Consider the following 17,423-nt stretch of genomic DNA (forward strand, 5'->3'; position numbering starts at 1 on the left):
GAACAATTCCATCACCTCCCAAAATTCTCCCATGCCCCTTTGTAATCAGCTCCTTTTCCTGCCCCTAGCTTCTGGCAACCACTGATCTATCCTCTTTTCCTGTATTTTTGCCTTTGCAAATGTGTAAATAGAATCACCCAGATCTAGCCTTTTGAGTCTGGCTTCTTTCACTTAGTATAATGTGTTTGAGATTCATCCATGTTGTTGCCGTGTATCAGGAGTTTGTTCCTTTTTATTGCTGAGTAGTATTCCATTGCATAGATGTACCACAGATCATTTATCCATTCCCCAGTTGAGGGATATTTGGGGAATTTCCAGTTTTTAGCAATTACAAATAAAACCTCTGTAACCATTTAAAGTTTGTGTGTGTGTGAATGTCAGTTTTTCATTTCACTTAGAAAACTCCTGTAAATCCTAAGAGTAGGATTGTTGGATAGTGTTGGGTTTTTCATTTGTTTTGGCTTTGGTTTTTTAATTTTAGCCATTCTAATAAGTGTTAGTGGTATCTTATTGTGGTTTTGGGGTTTTTTTTTTTTTGAGGAAGTTTAGCCCTGAGCTAACTACTGCCAGTCCTCCTCTTTTTGCTGAGGAAGCCTGGCCCTGAGCTAACATCCGTGCCCATCTTCCTCTACTTTATATGTGGGACACCTACCACAGCATGGCATGCCAAGTTGTGCCATGTCCGCACCCGGGATCCAAACTGGCAAACCACGGGCTGCCAAGAAGCGGAACATGCCAACTTAACCGCTGCGCCACCAGGCCAGCCCCTGGTTGTTGAATTTTGAGAATTCTTTATGTATTCTGTATACAAGTCAGTGGCAGCAATTTTAAAGTGGGTGTTTTCTTTTCCAATTCTTGCCCTCTTATACTCTCTCATTTGCTGTTTCTCACTTCTGCTGTCAGTGAGGGGTGCTCTTTATCAGCAGTTACTTCTAATTGCTGTGACTACTGTTCGTCACTTCTTTCTTCCCTCTTTCTCTTTTCTTGTTTGATTCCAATTTGTACTTCCATATATATCCTTCGTCCAGCAAGTAATGGTTGAGCATCTCATAGGAGGGCTGACCTTTTTGAATTTGCCAGCTAATAAAAGTTCTTCTTCAAGTATGAGATCTGATCGGTTACATTATATGTAATCTTAGAATTACTGGCTAATTTCAAACATTTTTGATCGTTTTTAGATGTTGCTTCATCATCATCAAAGATGCTTTTAGGGTTTTTTTCTTCTTTCTTTCTTCTGGCCACTTCTAGATCCAGAGCTTGAGATCTGGAAGCCTGAGGGTTGCAGAAGACTGGTTTTGAGTAGTTAAGGTTTTACTCCAGTTAGATATAGTGTGATGAATGGCTGTTTACGAAGGTTACATGTAATGTAGAGACCATCGTTCATCATCTTGTACTTGTCTAAACTTTCTCGAATCCTTTTCATTTGGATCCTTTCCTCAGTTTAGGTTTTGGGAAGCTGCCCCTGGTAGCAGACCTTGTTTTTGTTATCCACAGGGGTCTTCCTTTGCCTTTGCACACATTTGCTAATGAACCAGAAGAATGTTTTCCTCTGGGTAAAAGTTGGATAGAGTTCTGTGGAGCTTCATTTCTACTGTTCACTGGAATGCTGTATGGAAATGTTCTGTGGCATTTTACTGAGAAGTATGAAAAACATGCTCTTGTGACATTTCAAAGAGGATTGATATTTATTCTACAGTATTACACTTTAGAGTGTGGAAAGGTTTGAACAAAACAGACCACTTCTTTCATGTCAAAATTCATCTGTATTTACAGCTCTACCTCTGTTGTACAGCAAATTTATTCTTTAACATCCGTACAAATGAAATTCATGTAGTATTAACATATTTTAGTATTTTAAAATTATGAGAGCAACTAATTCTTAAGTATCCTTTTAAGTTGAAGATTTAGCTCCTAATTTTCTGTTAAAATTTGGATTTTGCTGAGTGTCTTTTCTTAAAGGAAGATATAATTTACTTCCCTGTTTACCTGTTCTTTATCTCTCTGTCTCCCTTCTCCCTAAATTTACTTCTTTCTTCCTCTCTGGCTCCATTTCCTTCCTTCTCAACTATTTCCTACTCTCTCTTCCTCCCTTATTTCCACCTCTCTTTTTATTTCTTTCTTTGAAATAAAGTGAAAGCAATGGATAGCTATAGAAGTTCTTATATTTAATTATTGCCAACATTTTGATGTTCCAGTTTCTTATTTCTGCCAGTTAGATATACCATAATTTATTTAATCATGCCTAACTCTAGATATATTGATTGTTTCTAACTCTTTATTATCACAGCTTTGATAAAGATCTCTGTGCCTGAAACTATTTTTTCTGTGTTAAGATTATTATTTAGGATTATTTCCTCAGGCTAAATTTCCCAAAATGGGATTCTAGGTATTATTAGGTTGCTTTATATTCTTAGCAACAATATATGAGAACTATCATTGAATTTTATCATTTAAAAAATTCCTGGGACTCTGCACCAGGATAGCAACATAGAAGAATCATGAATTTCCCTCCTCCTGTGGTCATACTGGATATACAGCTACACAGGGAGCAATTCCCTTTGAGATAAATCCAGAAAGTAGCTGAGTGACTCCCACTCATTGCGTGACTGAGAAAATACCCAACATCAAATGGGTAGGAAGGGCTGAGAAGCACTCTTGCCATAAACTCTACTGCCAGCACAGTGCTATACAATTGGGAGGCAACCCCCAACTCCCAGCTTCTTATTGAGGGGCAAAGAGCTCGGACCACATATCTAGTGCCCCAGCTTTTAAGCTGCCAACTGAAGAGTGAGCCCTTAAATCCCCTATCTGTGAAAGCTAACAGGACTTGCATTCATGAGTCCCACAGGACGGTAGCAAACAAAGAAGCTGTTGTTAATGGGCACGTAAGCACTCGTTGCAGCTCTCTCCAGAGCCAGCAGAGAGGCAGCAGGCAAAAATGTCCATCTTCCAGTCTTTCCCTGGAAAGGGTTTGAGTGCATACTTTACAAGCTGCTGCCTGAGGGTCCATTTTTTAATTAGCATGCATCTAGTTGCTGACTGTGATCCTCCCAAGAGCCCAAAAGAGCTGATGAGCACTTCCCCCACCTTCTTCCTCTGTCTTGCTCAACAGTGAAACCAAGTCATCAGTATCTCCCTCGAAGGAGCTTGTCCACACATCCAGCACCCCAATTTTTATGGCTGCCACTTGAGGGATGGGCCGCCAAATCACCTAGCTCTGATAGCCAACGAGACTTCCATTCATGAGTCCCATAATACTGTAGGAAAGACAGAAGCAGTTTTTTAATGAGTGCAGGAGTGTCCCCCACAGCTATATACCCAGGCTTAGTGAAGAGGGAGCAGGCAGAAAAGCCTATCTCCCAGTTTTTCCTTGGAAGGAATTTGGCTGCATACTTTCCCAACTGCTGCCTGAGGGTCCAGCTTCTAATCAGACTGCATGTAGGTGCTGAATGCAGTCTTCCTCTTTGGGACACTGATGGGTCTTGGCACACCCTAAACTTCTGTGAGCCACTAAGAACAGCTTGGCAGCTTGGGCAATCATGAAATTTGATTCGGGCCAGGCTGATTGACAAAATTCATCTCCTACAAGAGACCAGTCTGTCAAGATTGGGAGAGGTGGCTGTTTTATCTAATGTACACAGAGTCAAGGAAAATGAATAAACAAGGAAATATGTTCCAAACAAAAGAACAAAATAAATCTCTAGAAACCAATTTAATGAAATGGAGTTAAGTGGTTTACCTGATAGAGTTCAAAATAATGGTCATAAGGATGCTTACTAATGCAATACATAATAACTACATGAGAATTTCAGCAAAGAGATAGAAAATATTTAAAAGGACTGTCATAGAACTGAAGAATAGAATAACTGAACTGAAAAATTCAGTAGAGGAGTTTAACAGCAGACTAGATCAAATGGAAGAAAGGATCAGCAAACTCAAAAACAGGACAGTGAAATTCATGAATCAGATAAGCAAGAAGAAAAAGGAATGGGAAAGTGGAGATAGCTTAAGAGACTTAAGGAATACCATCAAGCAGACCAGGATATGCATGATAGGGGTCCCAGAAGGAGAAGAGAGAAAGAAAGGGGCAGAAAGCTTATTCAAAGAGATAATGACTGCAAGCTTCCCTAATCTGTGGAAAGAAAGAGACATCCAGATCCAGAAAACCCATGGAGTGCCAAATAAGATGAATCCAAACAGACCCACACCAAGACATGTTATAATTAAATTGTTACATGTTAGAGAGAGAATCTTAAAAACAGCAAGAAAAAAACAATTTGTTCCATACAAAGGAATCTCCATAAGACTGGAAGTAGATTTTTCAGCAGAAATCTTAGAGGCCAGAAGGGAGTGGGATAATATATTCAAAGTGTTGAAAGAAAAAAACTTCTGATCAAGAATACTATACCCAGCAAGGCTGTCCTTCAGAACTGAAGGAGAGATAGTTTCCTAGGCAAAGAAAACCTGAAGGAGTTAATCATCACTAGATTGGCCTTACAAGAAATGTTAATGGGAGCTCTTCAAGCTGAAACAAAAGGATGCTAATTAGTAACATGAAAACCTATGAAAACTCTCTTGTAAAGGTAAATATGTAGTTAAATTTAAAATACTCTAATATTGTAATGGTGGTGGGTAAATCACTTAAAACTCTAGTAGAAAGGTTAAAGGACAGGGGGCTGGCCTGGTGGTATAGTGGCTAAGTTGGTATACTACACTTTGGTGGCCCTGGGTTGGCCAGTTCAGATCCTGGGCATGGACCTACACAGCATTCATCAAGCTGTGCTGTGGCAGCATTTCATGTAGAAGAACTAGAAGGACTTACAATTGGGATATACGACTATGTACTGGGGCTTTAGGGAGAAAAAAAAAAAAGAGGTAGATTGGTAACAGATATTAGTTCAGGGCCAATCTTCCTCACCAAAAAGCATACCTTAAAAAAATACTTAAATAAAAATAAAGTCCACCAGCTCTTTAAAAAAAAAAAAAGATTGAAGGACAAAAGCAGGGCCAACCTGGTGGTGCAGCGGTTAAGTTTGCACATTCCACTTCAGCAGCCTGGGGTTGGCCGGTTCAGATCTCAGGTGTAGATCAATGCACCACTTGTGAAGCCATGCTGTGGCAGGCATCCCACATATAAAGTAGAAGAAGATGGGCATGGATGTTAGTTCAGGGCCAGTCTTGCTCAGCAAAAAGAGGGGGATTGGCAGCAGATGTTAGCTCAGGGCTAATCTTCCTCAAAAACAAAAAAAAACGGACAAAAGTATTAAAAGTAACCATAACTACAATAATTTATTAATGGATATACAATATAAAAATGTAAATTGTGACATCAAAACAAAATATTGGAGGAGAGAATGTAGAAAAGTAAACTTTTTATATGAGTTCAAAGGTAAGTTGTTATTGGCTTAAATTAGACTATTATAAATATGAGATGTTTTATTGTAAGCCTCATGGTAGCCACAAAGCAAAAACCTATAGTAGATACACAAAAGAGAAAGGAATCCAAGCATATCACTACAAAAATCATCATATCATAAAGGAAGAGAGGAAGAAAGGAACTGCCAAACAGCCAGCAAACAATTACCAAAATGGCAGTAGTCTTAATAAATTTAATAAATTTTCTGACCACAGTGGTGTGAAACTAGAAGTCAATTATAAGAGGAAAACTAGAAAATTCACAAACGTGGAGATTTAAAAAATTCTCCAAAACAACCAATGGAGCAAGAAAAAAAGCAAAGAAATCAAAAACTATCTTGAGACAAAGGAAATTGGAAACAGAACATCCTGAAACTTATGGGATGTGGCAAAGGCAGTTTTAAGAGGAAAGTTTTTAGTGGTAAATGCCTACATTAAGAAAAAAGATCTCCATCCAGACAGAAAATCAACAAGGAAATAGTGGAGCTAAATGAAAAACTAAAACAATTGGACTTAATAGACATATATACATCACTCCACCCTGAAAGAGCTGAATACACATTCTTCTCAAGTGCACATGGAACATTCTCTAGGATAGACCATATGTTGGGAAACAAGGCAAGCTTCTACAAATTTAAAAAAATTGAAATAATAACAAGCATCTTCTCAGATCATAGTGCTATAAGGCTAGAAATTAATTACAAAATAAAAGCTGAGAAAGGCACAAAGATATGGAGACTAAACAGTACACTACTGGACAAGCAATGGATCATTGAAGAAAGTAAAGAAGAAATCAAAAAATACCTGGAAACAAATGAAAATGATAGCATGCCATACCAACTCATATGGGATACAGCAAAAGCTGTATTAAGAGGAAAATTCATCACAATACAGGCACATCTTAACAAACAAGAAAAATCCCAAATAAGTAACCTTAAAGCACACCTACCTGAACTAGAGAAAAAAGAACAAATGAAGCCCAAAGTCAGCAGAAGGAGAGAAATAATAAAAATCAGAGCAGAAATAAATACTATTGAAACGAAAAAGGCAGTAGAAAGGATCAATGAGACAAAGAGCTGGTTTTTTGAGAAGATAAATAAAATTGACAAACCACTAGCCAGACTTACAAAGAAAAAAAGGGGGAAAGCTCAAATAAACAAAATCAGAAATGAGCGAGGAGAAATAACAACAGACTCTGCAGAAATACAACAGATTATAAGAGAATACTACAAAAAACTACATGCCAACAGAATGGATAACCTAGAGGAAATGGATAAATTCTTGGACTCCTACAATCTCCCAAAGCTCACTCAAGAAGAGGCAGACAATTTGAACAGACCAATCACAAGGAAAGAGATTGAAACAGCAATCAAAAACATCCCAAAGAATAAAACCCCAGGACCAGATGGCTTTCCTGGGGAATTCTACCAAACTTTCAGAAAGGATTTAATACCTATCCTTTTCAAGCTATTCCAAAAAATTAGGGAAGATGGAACACTTCCTAACACATTCTATGAGGCCAACATCAGGCTGATACCAAAACCTGACAAGGACACCACGAAAAAAGAGAACTACAGGCCAATATCACTGATGAACATAGATGCAAAAATTCTAAACAAAATTTTGGCAACCAGAATTCAGCAATTCATCAAAAGAATCATACATCATGATCAGGTGGGATTCATACCAGGGACACAGGGATGGTTCAACATCCGCAAATCAATCAACGTGATACACCACATCAACAAACTGAGGAATAAAAACCACATGATCATCTCAATAGATGCAGAGAAGGCATTTGACAAGATCCAACAGCCATTTATGATAAAAAAAACTCTGAACAAAATGGGCATAGAAGGAAACTACCTCAACATAATAAAGGCCATATACGACAAACCCATAGCCAACATCATACTCAATGGGCAGAAACTGAACGCCATCCCCCTGAAAACAGGAACGAGACAAGGATGCCCTCTATCACCACTCTTATTTAACATAGTACTGGAGGTCCTGGCCAGAGCAATCAGGCAAGAAAAAGGAATAAAAGGAATCCAAATAGGGAGGGAAGAGGTGAAACTCTCACTGTTTGCAGACAACATGATCCTATATATAGAAAACCCCAAAGAATCCATTGGAAAACTGTTAGAAGTAATCAACAACTACAGCAAAGTTGCAGGGTATAAAATCAATTTGCATAAATCAGTAGCATTTCTGTACTCCAGTAATGAACCAACAGAAAAAGAACTCAAGAATACAATACCATTCACAATCACAACAAAAAGAATAAAATACCTTGGGGTAAATTTAACTAAGGAAGTGAAGGACCTATATAATGAAAATTATAAGGCCTTTCTGGGAGAATTGGATGACGACATAAGGAGATGGAAAGACATTCCATGTACATGGATTGGAAGAATAAACATAGTTTAAAATGTCTGTTCTACCTAAAGCAATCTACAGATTCAATGCCATCCCAATCAGAATCCCAATGACATTCTTTACAGAATTAGAACAAAGAATCCTAAAATTCATATGGGGCAACAAAAGACCCCGAATTTCTAAAGCAATCCTGAGAAAAAAGAACAAAACGGGAGGCATCACAATCCCTGACTTCAAAACATACTACATAGCTACCGTAATCAAAACAGCATGGTACTGGTACAAAAACAGCTGCACAGATCAATGGAACAGAATTGAAAGCCCAGAGATAAAACCACACATCTATGGACAGCTTATCTTTGACAAAGGAGCTGAGGGCATACAATGGAGAAAAGAAAGTCTTTTCAACAAATGGTGCTGGGAAAACTGGAAAGCCACATGTAAAAGAATGAAAATTGACCATTCTTTTTCACCGTTCACCAAAATAAACTCAAAATGGATCAAAGACCTAAAGGTGAGACCTGAAACCATAAGGCTTCTGGAAGAAAACATAGACAGTGCACTCTTTGACATCGGTATTAAAAGGATCTTTTCGGACACCATGCCTTCTCAGAGAAGGGAAACAATAGAAAGAATAAACAAATGGGACTTCATCAGATTAAAGAGCTTCTTCAAGGCAAATGAAAACAGGATTGAAACAAAAAAACAACCCACTAACTGGGAAAAAATATTTGCAAGTCATATATCTGACAAAGGCTTAATATCCATAATAGATAAAGAACTCTCGCAACTCAACAACAAAACATCAAACAAACCAATCAAAAAATGGGCTGGAGACATGAACAGACATTTCTCCAAAGAAGATATACTGATGGCCAATAGGCACATGAAAAGATGCTCATCATAGCTGCTCATCAGGGAAATGCAAATCAAAACTACACTAAGATATCACCTTACACCCGTTAGAATGACAAAAATATCTAAAACTAATAGCAACAAATGTTGGAGAGGTTGCGGAGAAAAAGGAACCCTCATACGCTGCTGGTGGGAGTGCAAACTGGTGCAGCCACTATGGAAAACAGTATGGAGATTCCTCAAAAAATTAAAAATAGAACTACCATACGATCCAGCCATCCCACTACTGGGTATTTATCCAAAGAGCTTGAAGTCAGCAATCCCAAAAGTCCTATGCACCCCAATGTTTATTGCAGCACTGTTTACAATAGCCAAGACGTGGAAGCAACCTAAGTGTCCAGCAACAGACGAATGGATAAAGAAGATGTGGTACATATATACAATGGAATACTACTCAGCTGCAAAACAGAACAAAATCATTCCATTTGCAGTAACATGGATGGACCTTGAGAGAATTATGTTAAGTGAAATAAGCCAGCGAGAAAGATAATCTGTGTATGACTCCACTCATATGAGGAATTTAAAATTATGGACTAAGAAGAGTTTAGTGGATACCAGGGGAAAGGTGGGGTGGGGGGTGGGCACAAAAGGTGAAGTGGTGCACCTACAACATGACTGACAAACGTTAATGTACAATTGAAATTTCACAAGATTGTAACCTATCAATAACTCAATAAAAAAAAAAAGATCTCAAATAAACAACCTAACTTTACACCTTAAGGAACTAGAAAAAGAAGAACAAACTAAGCCCAGAGTTAGTAGAAGGAAGGAGACAACAAAGATCAGAGCAGAAATAAATGAAATAGAGAATAGAAAGACAATAGCAAAGACCAGTGAAACTAAGAGCTGGTTTTTTGAAAAGACAAACAAAATTGACAGACCTTTAGCTAGACTAACTAAGAAAAAAAAGAGAGGAGACTCACATAAATAAAATCAGAAGTAAAAGAGATGACAATTGATAACACAAAAATACTAAGAATCATGAGAAACTACTATGAACAATTATATGCCAACAAATTGGACAGCCTAGAAGAAATGGATAAATTCCTAGAAACATAAAACCTACCAAGACTGAATCATAAAGAAATAGAGGGGCCGGCCTGGTGGCACAGCAGTTAAGTTCGCACATTCCACTTCTTGGCGGCCCGGGGTTCACCGGTTTGGATCCCGGGTGTGGACATGGCACCACTTGGCAAAAGCCATGCTATGGTAGGCCTCCCACTTATAAAGTAGAGGAAGATGGGCATGGATGTTAGCTCAGGGCCAGTGTTCCTCAACAAAAAGAGGATTGGCAGTAGTCAGCTCAGGGCTAATCTTCCTCAAAAAAAAAAAAAAGAAAGAAATAGAAAATCTGAACAGATCAATTACTAATAAGGAGATTGAATTAGTAATCAAAAACTTCCCAGCAAAGGAAAGTCCAAGAGTGGATGGCATCACTGGTGAATTCACCAAACATTTAAAGGAATTGATACCAGTCCTTCTCACACTCTTTCAAAAATACAAAAGGAGGAACACTTCCACACTTATTTTATGATGTTAGCATTACCTTGATACCAAAGCCAGACAAGGACACTACAATAAAAGAAAATCATAGGCCCATATTCCTGATGAACATATATGCAGAAATCCTCAACAAAATATTAACAAAGCAAAGTCAACAGTACATTAAAAAGATCATACACCGTGATCAAGTGGGACTTATATCTGAGATGCAAGGATGGTTCAATCAGGCAATGTGATACACCACAAAATGTTAACAAAATTAAGGATAAAAATCATATGATCATTTCAGTAGATGCAGAAAAAGCTTATTAATAAAATTCAACATCCTTTTGTGATAAAAACTCTGAACAAATTTGGTATGCAAAGAATGTACCTCAGCATGATAAAGGCTATATATGATATGCCCACAGCTAACGCATACTCAATGGTGAAAAGCTGGAAACTTTTCCTCTAAGACCAAGAACAAGACAAGAATGCCAAGTCTCACCACTTACCCAACATACTACTGGAAGTTCTAGCTACAGCAGTAAGACAAGAAAAAGAGATAAAAGGTATCCAATAGGAAAGGAAGAAATAAAACTGCCCTATTTTCAGGTGATGTAATATTATATAGAGAAAATCCTAAAGACTCCACCAAAAAACTGTTAGAACTAATAAATGAATTCAGTAAAGTCACAGATAGAAAATCAATATACAAAACTTAGTTTTGTTTCTATACACTAACAATGAACAATCAGAGAAATTAAGAAAACAATTCTATTTACAGTAGCATCGAAAAGAACAAAATATTTAGGAATAAATTTAACCAAGGAGGTGAGAGATCTGTACACTGAAAACTATAAAACATTGCTGAAAGAAATTGAAAAAGACACAAATAAATGGAAAGATACTCTGTGTTCACCGATTAGAATTATTATTAATGTTAAAATGTCAGTGCTACCCAAAGTGATCTACAGCTTCATTGCAATCGCTATCAAAATTTCAATGACATTTTTCACAGAAATAGAAAAAACAACCCTAAAATTTGTGTGGAACCACAAAAGACCCTGAATAACCAAATCAATCTTGAGAATGAACAGAGCTGGAGGCATAGCACTTCCTGATTTCCAACTATTTTACAAAGTTATTAGAAAAGTATGGTACTGGCATAAAAACAGATACATAGATCATTGGAACAAAATATAAACCTAGAAATAAACCCATGTATATATGGTCAATTAATTTTCAACAGAGGAGCTAAGAATATAAAATAAGGAAAGGATAGTCTCTTCAATAATTGGTGTTGGGAAGACTGGATATCCACATACAAAAGAATGAAATTGGACCCCTATCTTACACTATGCACAAAAATAAACTCAGAATAGATTAAGACTTAAACATATGACCTGAAACCATAAAATTCTAGAAGAAAACAGAGAGTAAGGTCCTAGACATTGGTCTTGGCAATGATTTTTTTGGATTTGACACCAAAAGCAAAGGCAACAAAAGCAAAAGTAAACAAGTGGGACTACATGAAACAAGGAAGCTGCACGGTAAAGGAAACCATCAACAAAATGAAAAGGCAACCTATGGAATAGAAGAGAATATTTTTGCAAACCACATATCGTGATGAGGGGTTAATATCTAAAATGTGCAAAGAACTCATACAACTCAGTAGCAAATAACCAAATAACACAATTAGAAAATGGGTAAAGGACCTGAATAGACATTTTTCCAAAGAAGACATTCAAATGGCAAACAGATACATGAAAAAGTACTCAACATCCGTAATCATCAGAGAAATGCAAATTAAAACCACAATGAGATATTACCTCACACCTGTTAGAATGGCTATCAAAAAGAAAAGACATAACAAATGCTGGGAAGGATGTGGGGAAACAGGAACCCTTGTATACTATTGGTGGGAATGTAAGCTGGTACAACCACTATAGAAAACAGTATGGAGATTCCTCAAGAAATTAAAAACAGAACTACCATAATTATTCAGCAGTATCATGTCTGGGTATATACCCAAAGGAAATGAAATCATTATCTTGAAGCGATACCTGTACTCCCATGTTCATGTTCATTGCAGCATTATTCACAATAGCCAAGGTATGGAAACAGCCTACGTGTCTGTCAACAGATGAATGGATAAAGTAAATGTGTATATGTATGTGTATATATATATATACACACATACACACACACATACACACAAGCACACACCAATATTATTCAACCTTAGAAGAGAAAGAAATCCTGGGGCCGGCCCCTTGGCTGAGTGGTTGGGTTCGCGCACTCCACTATGGCGGCCCAGGGTTTCGCTGATTCGGATCCTGGGCGTGGACATGGCACAGCTCATCAGGCCACATTGAGGCAGCATCCCACGTACCACAACTAGAAGGACCCACAACTAAAATATAGAACTATGTACTGGGGGGATTTGGGAAGAAAAAACAGGAAAAAAAAGAAGATTGGTGACAGTTGTTAGCTCAGGTGCCAATCTTTAAAAAAAAAAAAAAAGTCCCACATTAATAGATAAGAGAGATCAATGGCCTATGTTTGTGATAAAGGATTTATGGATGGCTATACCTCTAAACTCGTAAATTAGTCCAATAAATATCTAATGCCTGGTATATACTGGGCCCTAATATGAGCATTGAAATGGGGCCTGTGTCCTTGAGAGCTGAGAGTACAATGAGGAGGTTAGATGAAACTCATTCATTTTGATAGACTATGTTCAGTGTTGATATCAGTTTAGTATGATGGCTAAGAACCCAGACTCTGGATTGCGTCAACTTGGTTTGGAGTCCTGGCTCTCCCACGTTCTGTCTGGGTAAAATAACCTTGCTAGTTCTTGATTTCCTTACTTATAATATGTACATTATAAGGCTGTTGTGAGGATTGGACAATACACATAAAGCTCTTAGCATAAATGTCTGGCACAGAGTAAGTACTTAATGAATGTTTGCTGCTGTGATGGTGGTAAAAGTGGAGGTAGGGGTACTGATCAATGTAGGCAAAGGATATTGCCATACAGAGAGGGGCACTTACACTAGAGGCAAATACTTCTGAATTGAATCGTAAAGAATGACTAAGAATTAGCTAGAAAAAGGAAGGAAGGGAAAGCATTCAGGACAAATGGAAGAGTATAAACAAAGGTATAGAAGCATGAAAGATTGTGTGTAAGTGTATGTAGTACAGCAATTTGGTATTAATAGAACTTAAAGTAGCAATTGGAAAGTTTGAGGTAGCTGATGAGGCTGGAGAAGTAGGCAAGGGCCAGGTCGTGGAAGGCCTTAGCTTTTTTCTAAGCAAAAGGGAGATGTTGAAGAGCTTAAGAGAGGAGAATGGCATGGTCGGATTTGCATTTCTAGCTAGCTCACTCTGCAGACTGAAGGATGCTTTGAAATGGAAGATATAGCTGGATGACGCTTTTTAATAGTTCAGTTGAGAGATAAAGACCAGAATCAGGACCATAATAATTGAGAATGGAATGTCATTCTTGTCCTTATTTTCTGTTTAATAAACTCCTGTTCAATCTGGAGCTTCAGATGGAGAAGCAGGCTGGCCTCGGGTTGTAGAGTGTGGAAGAGTGGAAGTCTTGTATGTGAGGACTCTAAGAAGCCCTATCCAAGACTGGCTATAGTTTCTCTGGCTCAGGCTACTAGAACTGAGTGGTTGCTTCTGTTCATCTAGGCTAGATATAATTTCTTACGATCAGCTAAGTCAAATATATCCACCTGATAGAAAACTCACATTTTTTTAATGCATCGAGGTGGAAGGGGAATGGATAGAGGGGAAAAGGTTACCAAGAAGTATATCTAAGAAAAAGACATTTGAGTCTAACCTACATTTCCTAAAATCTTTGTTTTCTCATCTATTTTTCCCTCCTTTTTTATGAATGTTTAAAAAAGTTAGTCATGATTTTCTTCTTAAATAAAGCTAAAAGGTAAAAACAATAAAGAATTCATATTCACTACTATTTTATTTTCTTCTGTGCCATTTCATGGACTACTGTGAGAAATAGACCTCTAATTGTTAAATTTGCCACAGTGCAAATCCTGTGGAAAGGAGCTGCATCCATTTTGTACACTCTGTGTTTGAAAGCACAGCTAATTAAAGATAAATAAAGAGTAAATTAATGTTTTTGCATGTTATAAAGGACAGTGCTATTTCTGTTTGTGTGTGTGTGTATAAACAGCTTTTGAGATATAATTCACATGCCATACAATTCACCCATTTAAAGTGTACAGTTTAATGGTTGTTTGTTTTTTTAACAGGGAAAAAAAGATGTGACCCAGATATTTAACAACATCCTGAGAAGACAAATAGGCACTCGGAGTCCTACCGTAGAGTACATTAGTGCTCATCCTCATATCCTCTTTATGCTCCTCAAAGGGTAGGTGCATGGTTTCCTTTAAAGTAGGTTAGAGTTTAGAATAATTGTTAAAAGTATATAGCGTTAGCCTCATTTGAGATCTGATGGGTTCTCTTTTGTAATCACAGTAAAGGTATTTGCCGTGCTTGAGGTCAACCTTCCAATCCATGTCTCCTTGATTACTTCAGCTGCAGCAAAATCCTTTCTTTGCATCATGTTTCTAAATAAAGTTCCTTCCATTTACTGCCTCTCTTTCCTCTGCCTTCCTCTTATTTCTGTCTCTTCCTATTTTATTGCTTGTGTTTCCCAATCTGCCCTGTTCCTAGCTGGCCAGTTACCCTTTTCCTGTTTGCATGAGGCAGAATCCCTTCATTAAACAAACACAAACACACACACACACACAGTTCTTCCAATGGCTAGCGTCTGCCAAGATGATATACTTCCACGTGGGGATAGAGTAAATAATACTGTGTGTATGTAGGACCATAGGACAGCCAAAAAACTCAAGTCTAGCCAGAGAATAGAATCCCTGGTTATTACTTTTTATGGATGCTCATTTATAAATGTTTCTTGGAGATTTTGAGGCCTCTTTAACTCCTGAAGGCCGGAGATCTGGATGTAGTAAGACTTGGGGGGAGAGCAGACTGTCTTCTTCCTCCCCTTCCCTGTCCTTCTACTCTACCGTCTCAAACCTAGCGTGATGTTCTGTACCTAGTCCATCTCATCTGCGTTCAGTTTCCAAACACTCTCATACATTTTTCGACGTTCAATTGTATGAAAGTGATACATACCACGTAGTTTAAAAATCAGATCTATCAACGAACAGCAGCTCTTTGCTTCTTCCTTCTCTATTCCTCAGTCCCGTTACCCAAAGACAACAAGTTTCATCTTTTTTATTTGTTCATCTGATGTTTACCTGTATATTACAAATAATGGGCTTATACTAATCTTTTTTTTTTTTTAAGATTTTATTTTTTTTCCTTTTTCTCCCCAAAGCCCCCCAAGTACATAGTTGTATATTCTTTGTTGTGGGTCCTTCTAGTTGTGGCATGTGGGATGCTGCCTCAGCGTAGTCTGATGAGCAGTGCCATGTCTGCGCCCAGGATTCGAACCAACAAAATACTGGGCCACCTGCAGCGGAGCGCGTGAACTTAACCACTCAGCCACAGGGCCAGCCCCATATATTAATCTTTTGATTTACCAATTTTAAAAACTATCTTTTGACTTTCTCATAGACTAGATGATAATTTAGTTTTTTCACCGCTATCGTTACTCCACATTTCTTCCTCTTATCCTCCCAATATAATTTATCGTAATTTTTTACTTTATAAAAAAATCACAATAAAATTATTAAGGTTATGTAATTGTTATTCACTGTTGACCAAAGTAGTGTACTATGATTATTTTGTTTTTTAGCACAAAATATTGTTTTTACTGGAGAATTGTATCTTTCAATTCTGCAAACGGAAATATACTTGTATCATGAATTTTTTAGGGTAGGCTAAACTTTTAACAAACCTTAAACTTGGTAACAAATAGACCCCAGAAAGGAGTGGGTCCACCACAAGATAAGTTTATTTCTCGTGTAACAGTGCAGAGCAGATATTCTAGGTCAGCTGAGGTTCCTTCAACACGTGGTTCCTAAGATCACTTTGTTGCCACTTCGGCCGACAGGAAGGCAGAATTACATGGGAGAATTTATGAGCCAGGCCTGGAAATGGCTCACGTCACTCCCGCTCATGTTCCGTTTGAGAGCACTTAGTCACTTGGCGCCTTAATTCCTAAGGGAACCTGAGAAATGTAGTCTAGTGCTCAGGAAGAAGAGAGTGGGTTTTGGTGGACAACTAACATTCTCTGTCACATATCGTTTCTTTGAAAATTTCTTCTCTTCCATTTTTTTGTTCTCACTTTCTAGATCTCAGATTAGAGTTAAATCTCTGGGATTGATTTCTTATCTCTTCTATTTTCTATTTCTTTGTCTTTTTGTTTTATTTGTCAGAAGATGTTCTTAATTTTATCTCCTATTCAAGATCAACTCTATTGAATTTTCATTTCAGCTACCCTATTTTTAATTTATAAGAACTCTTTTTTGTTCTCTGTTTAATCCTTTTTCTGGTCTCTTACACTTTTTGGCTCTGTGACCTTTGGCAAGTCACTGCACCTTTCCAAGCCTCCGTTTCCTTATCTGCAAAATAAGAATACAATTTGTAATATTATCTTCACACTAAAATAATATAATTATATGCCTTGACTATGCATAGTCACACAGACCTGTATTTTCAGTCAGGGTTCTGCTACTTAATTGCTATAAGACCTTAGGCAAGTTACTAACTTCCTTAAGTCTTGGTTTCCTCAATGCAATATGGAGATAATAACAATAATTATTTCAGTAGGTTGTTGTGATTCTTCAGTGAAATAATGCTTGCAAAGCACAGACCTAGCACATGATAATCAGTAATTATTACTCTAAGAAATTATTGTCTCTTTCCCTCTTAAGAGCTACAGCTCACATTGAAATATATGTACAATTTTAAACAAATATAATTAAAGTCATATATAAGTGTCAGAATAATGATGTAAAGGAAAGCGCACATTTCCAGCTCAGGTGGATCTACAAGATTTAATGGGCCCACTGGGATATCATCTGCACAGCTCTTCATTGGTGGATAAGGCCAAAATGATCAATTTGGACCCACTTCTGGAGATTCTAAAATGTTAAGCTAAGCATTTGACATAGCCTGTGGGAAATGGGGAGCCACTGAAGAGTTTTAGGAGAGGAAGCATATCAGATTTGTGTTTCAGGAAGTGAAGATAAATCAATAGTCATTTAAAGTTTAGTTTGTAAATA

At 37.5% G+C, this 17,423-nt stretch overlaps 1 protein-coding gene across 34 annotated transcripts in view; it reads left to right on the forward strand.

The window, feature by feature from the left end:
• CAB39L (calcium binding protein 39 like) overlaps positions 1–17,423 on the forward strand; it is a 156,691-nt gene that overhangs the window by 91,683 nt on the left and 47,585 nt on the right. For all 34 annotated transcript variants that reach the window (XM_070578197.1, XM_070578210.1, XM_070578217.1 and 31 more), the window contains one exon: positions 14,478–14,596. In XM_070578197.1, the coding sequence (XP_070434298.1) occupies positions 14,478–14,596 (119 nt within the window). The remainder of the gene's footprint in view (positions 1–14,477; positions 14,597–17,423) is intronic.

Source organism: Equus przewalskii, chromosome 16 (genome assembly GCF_037783145.1).
Source record: "Equus przewalskii isolate Varuska chromosome 16, EquPr2, whole genome shotgun sequence".
NCBI classification, from domain to species: domain Eukaryota; kingdom Metazoa; phylum Chordata; class Mammalia; order Perissodactyla; family Equidae; genus Equus; species Equus przewalskii.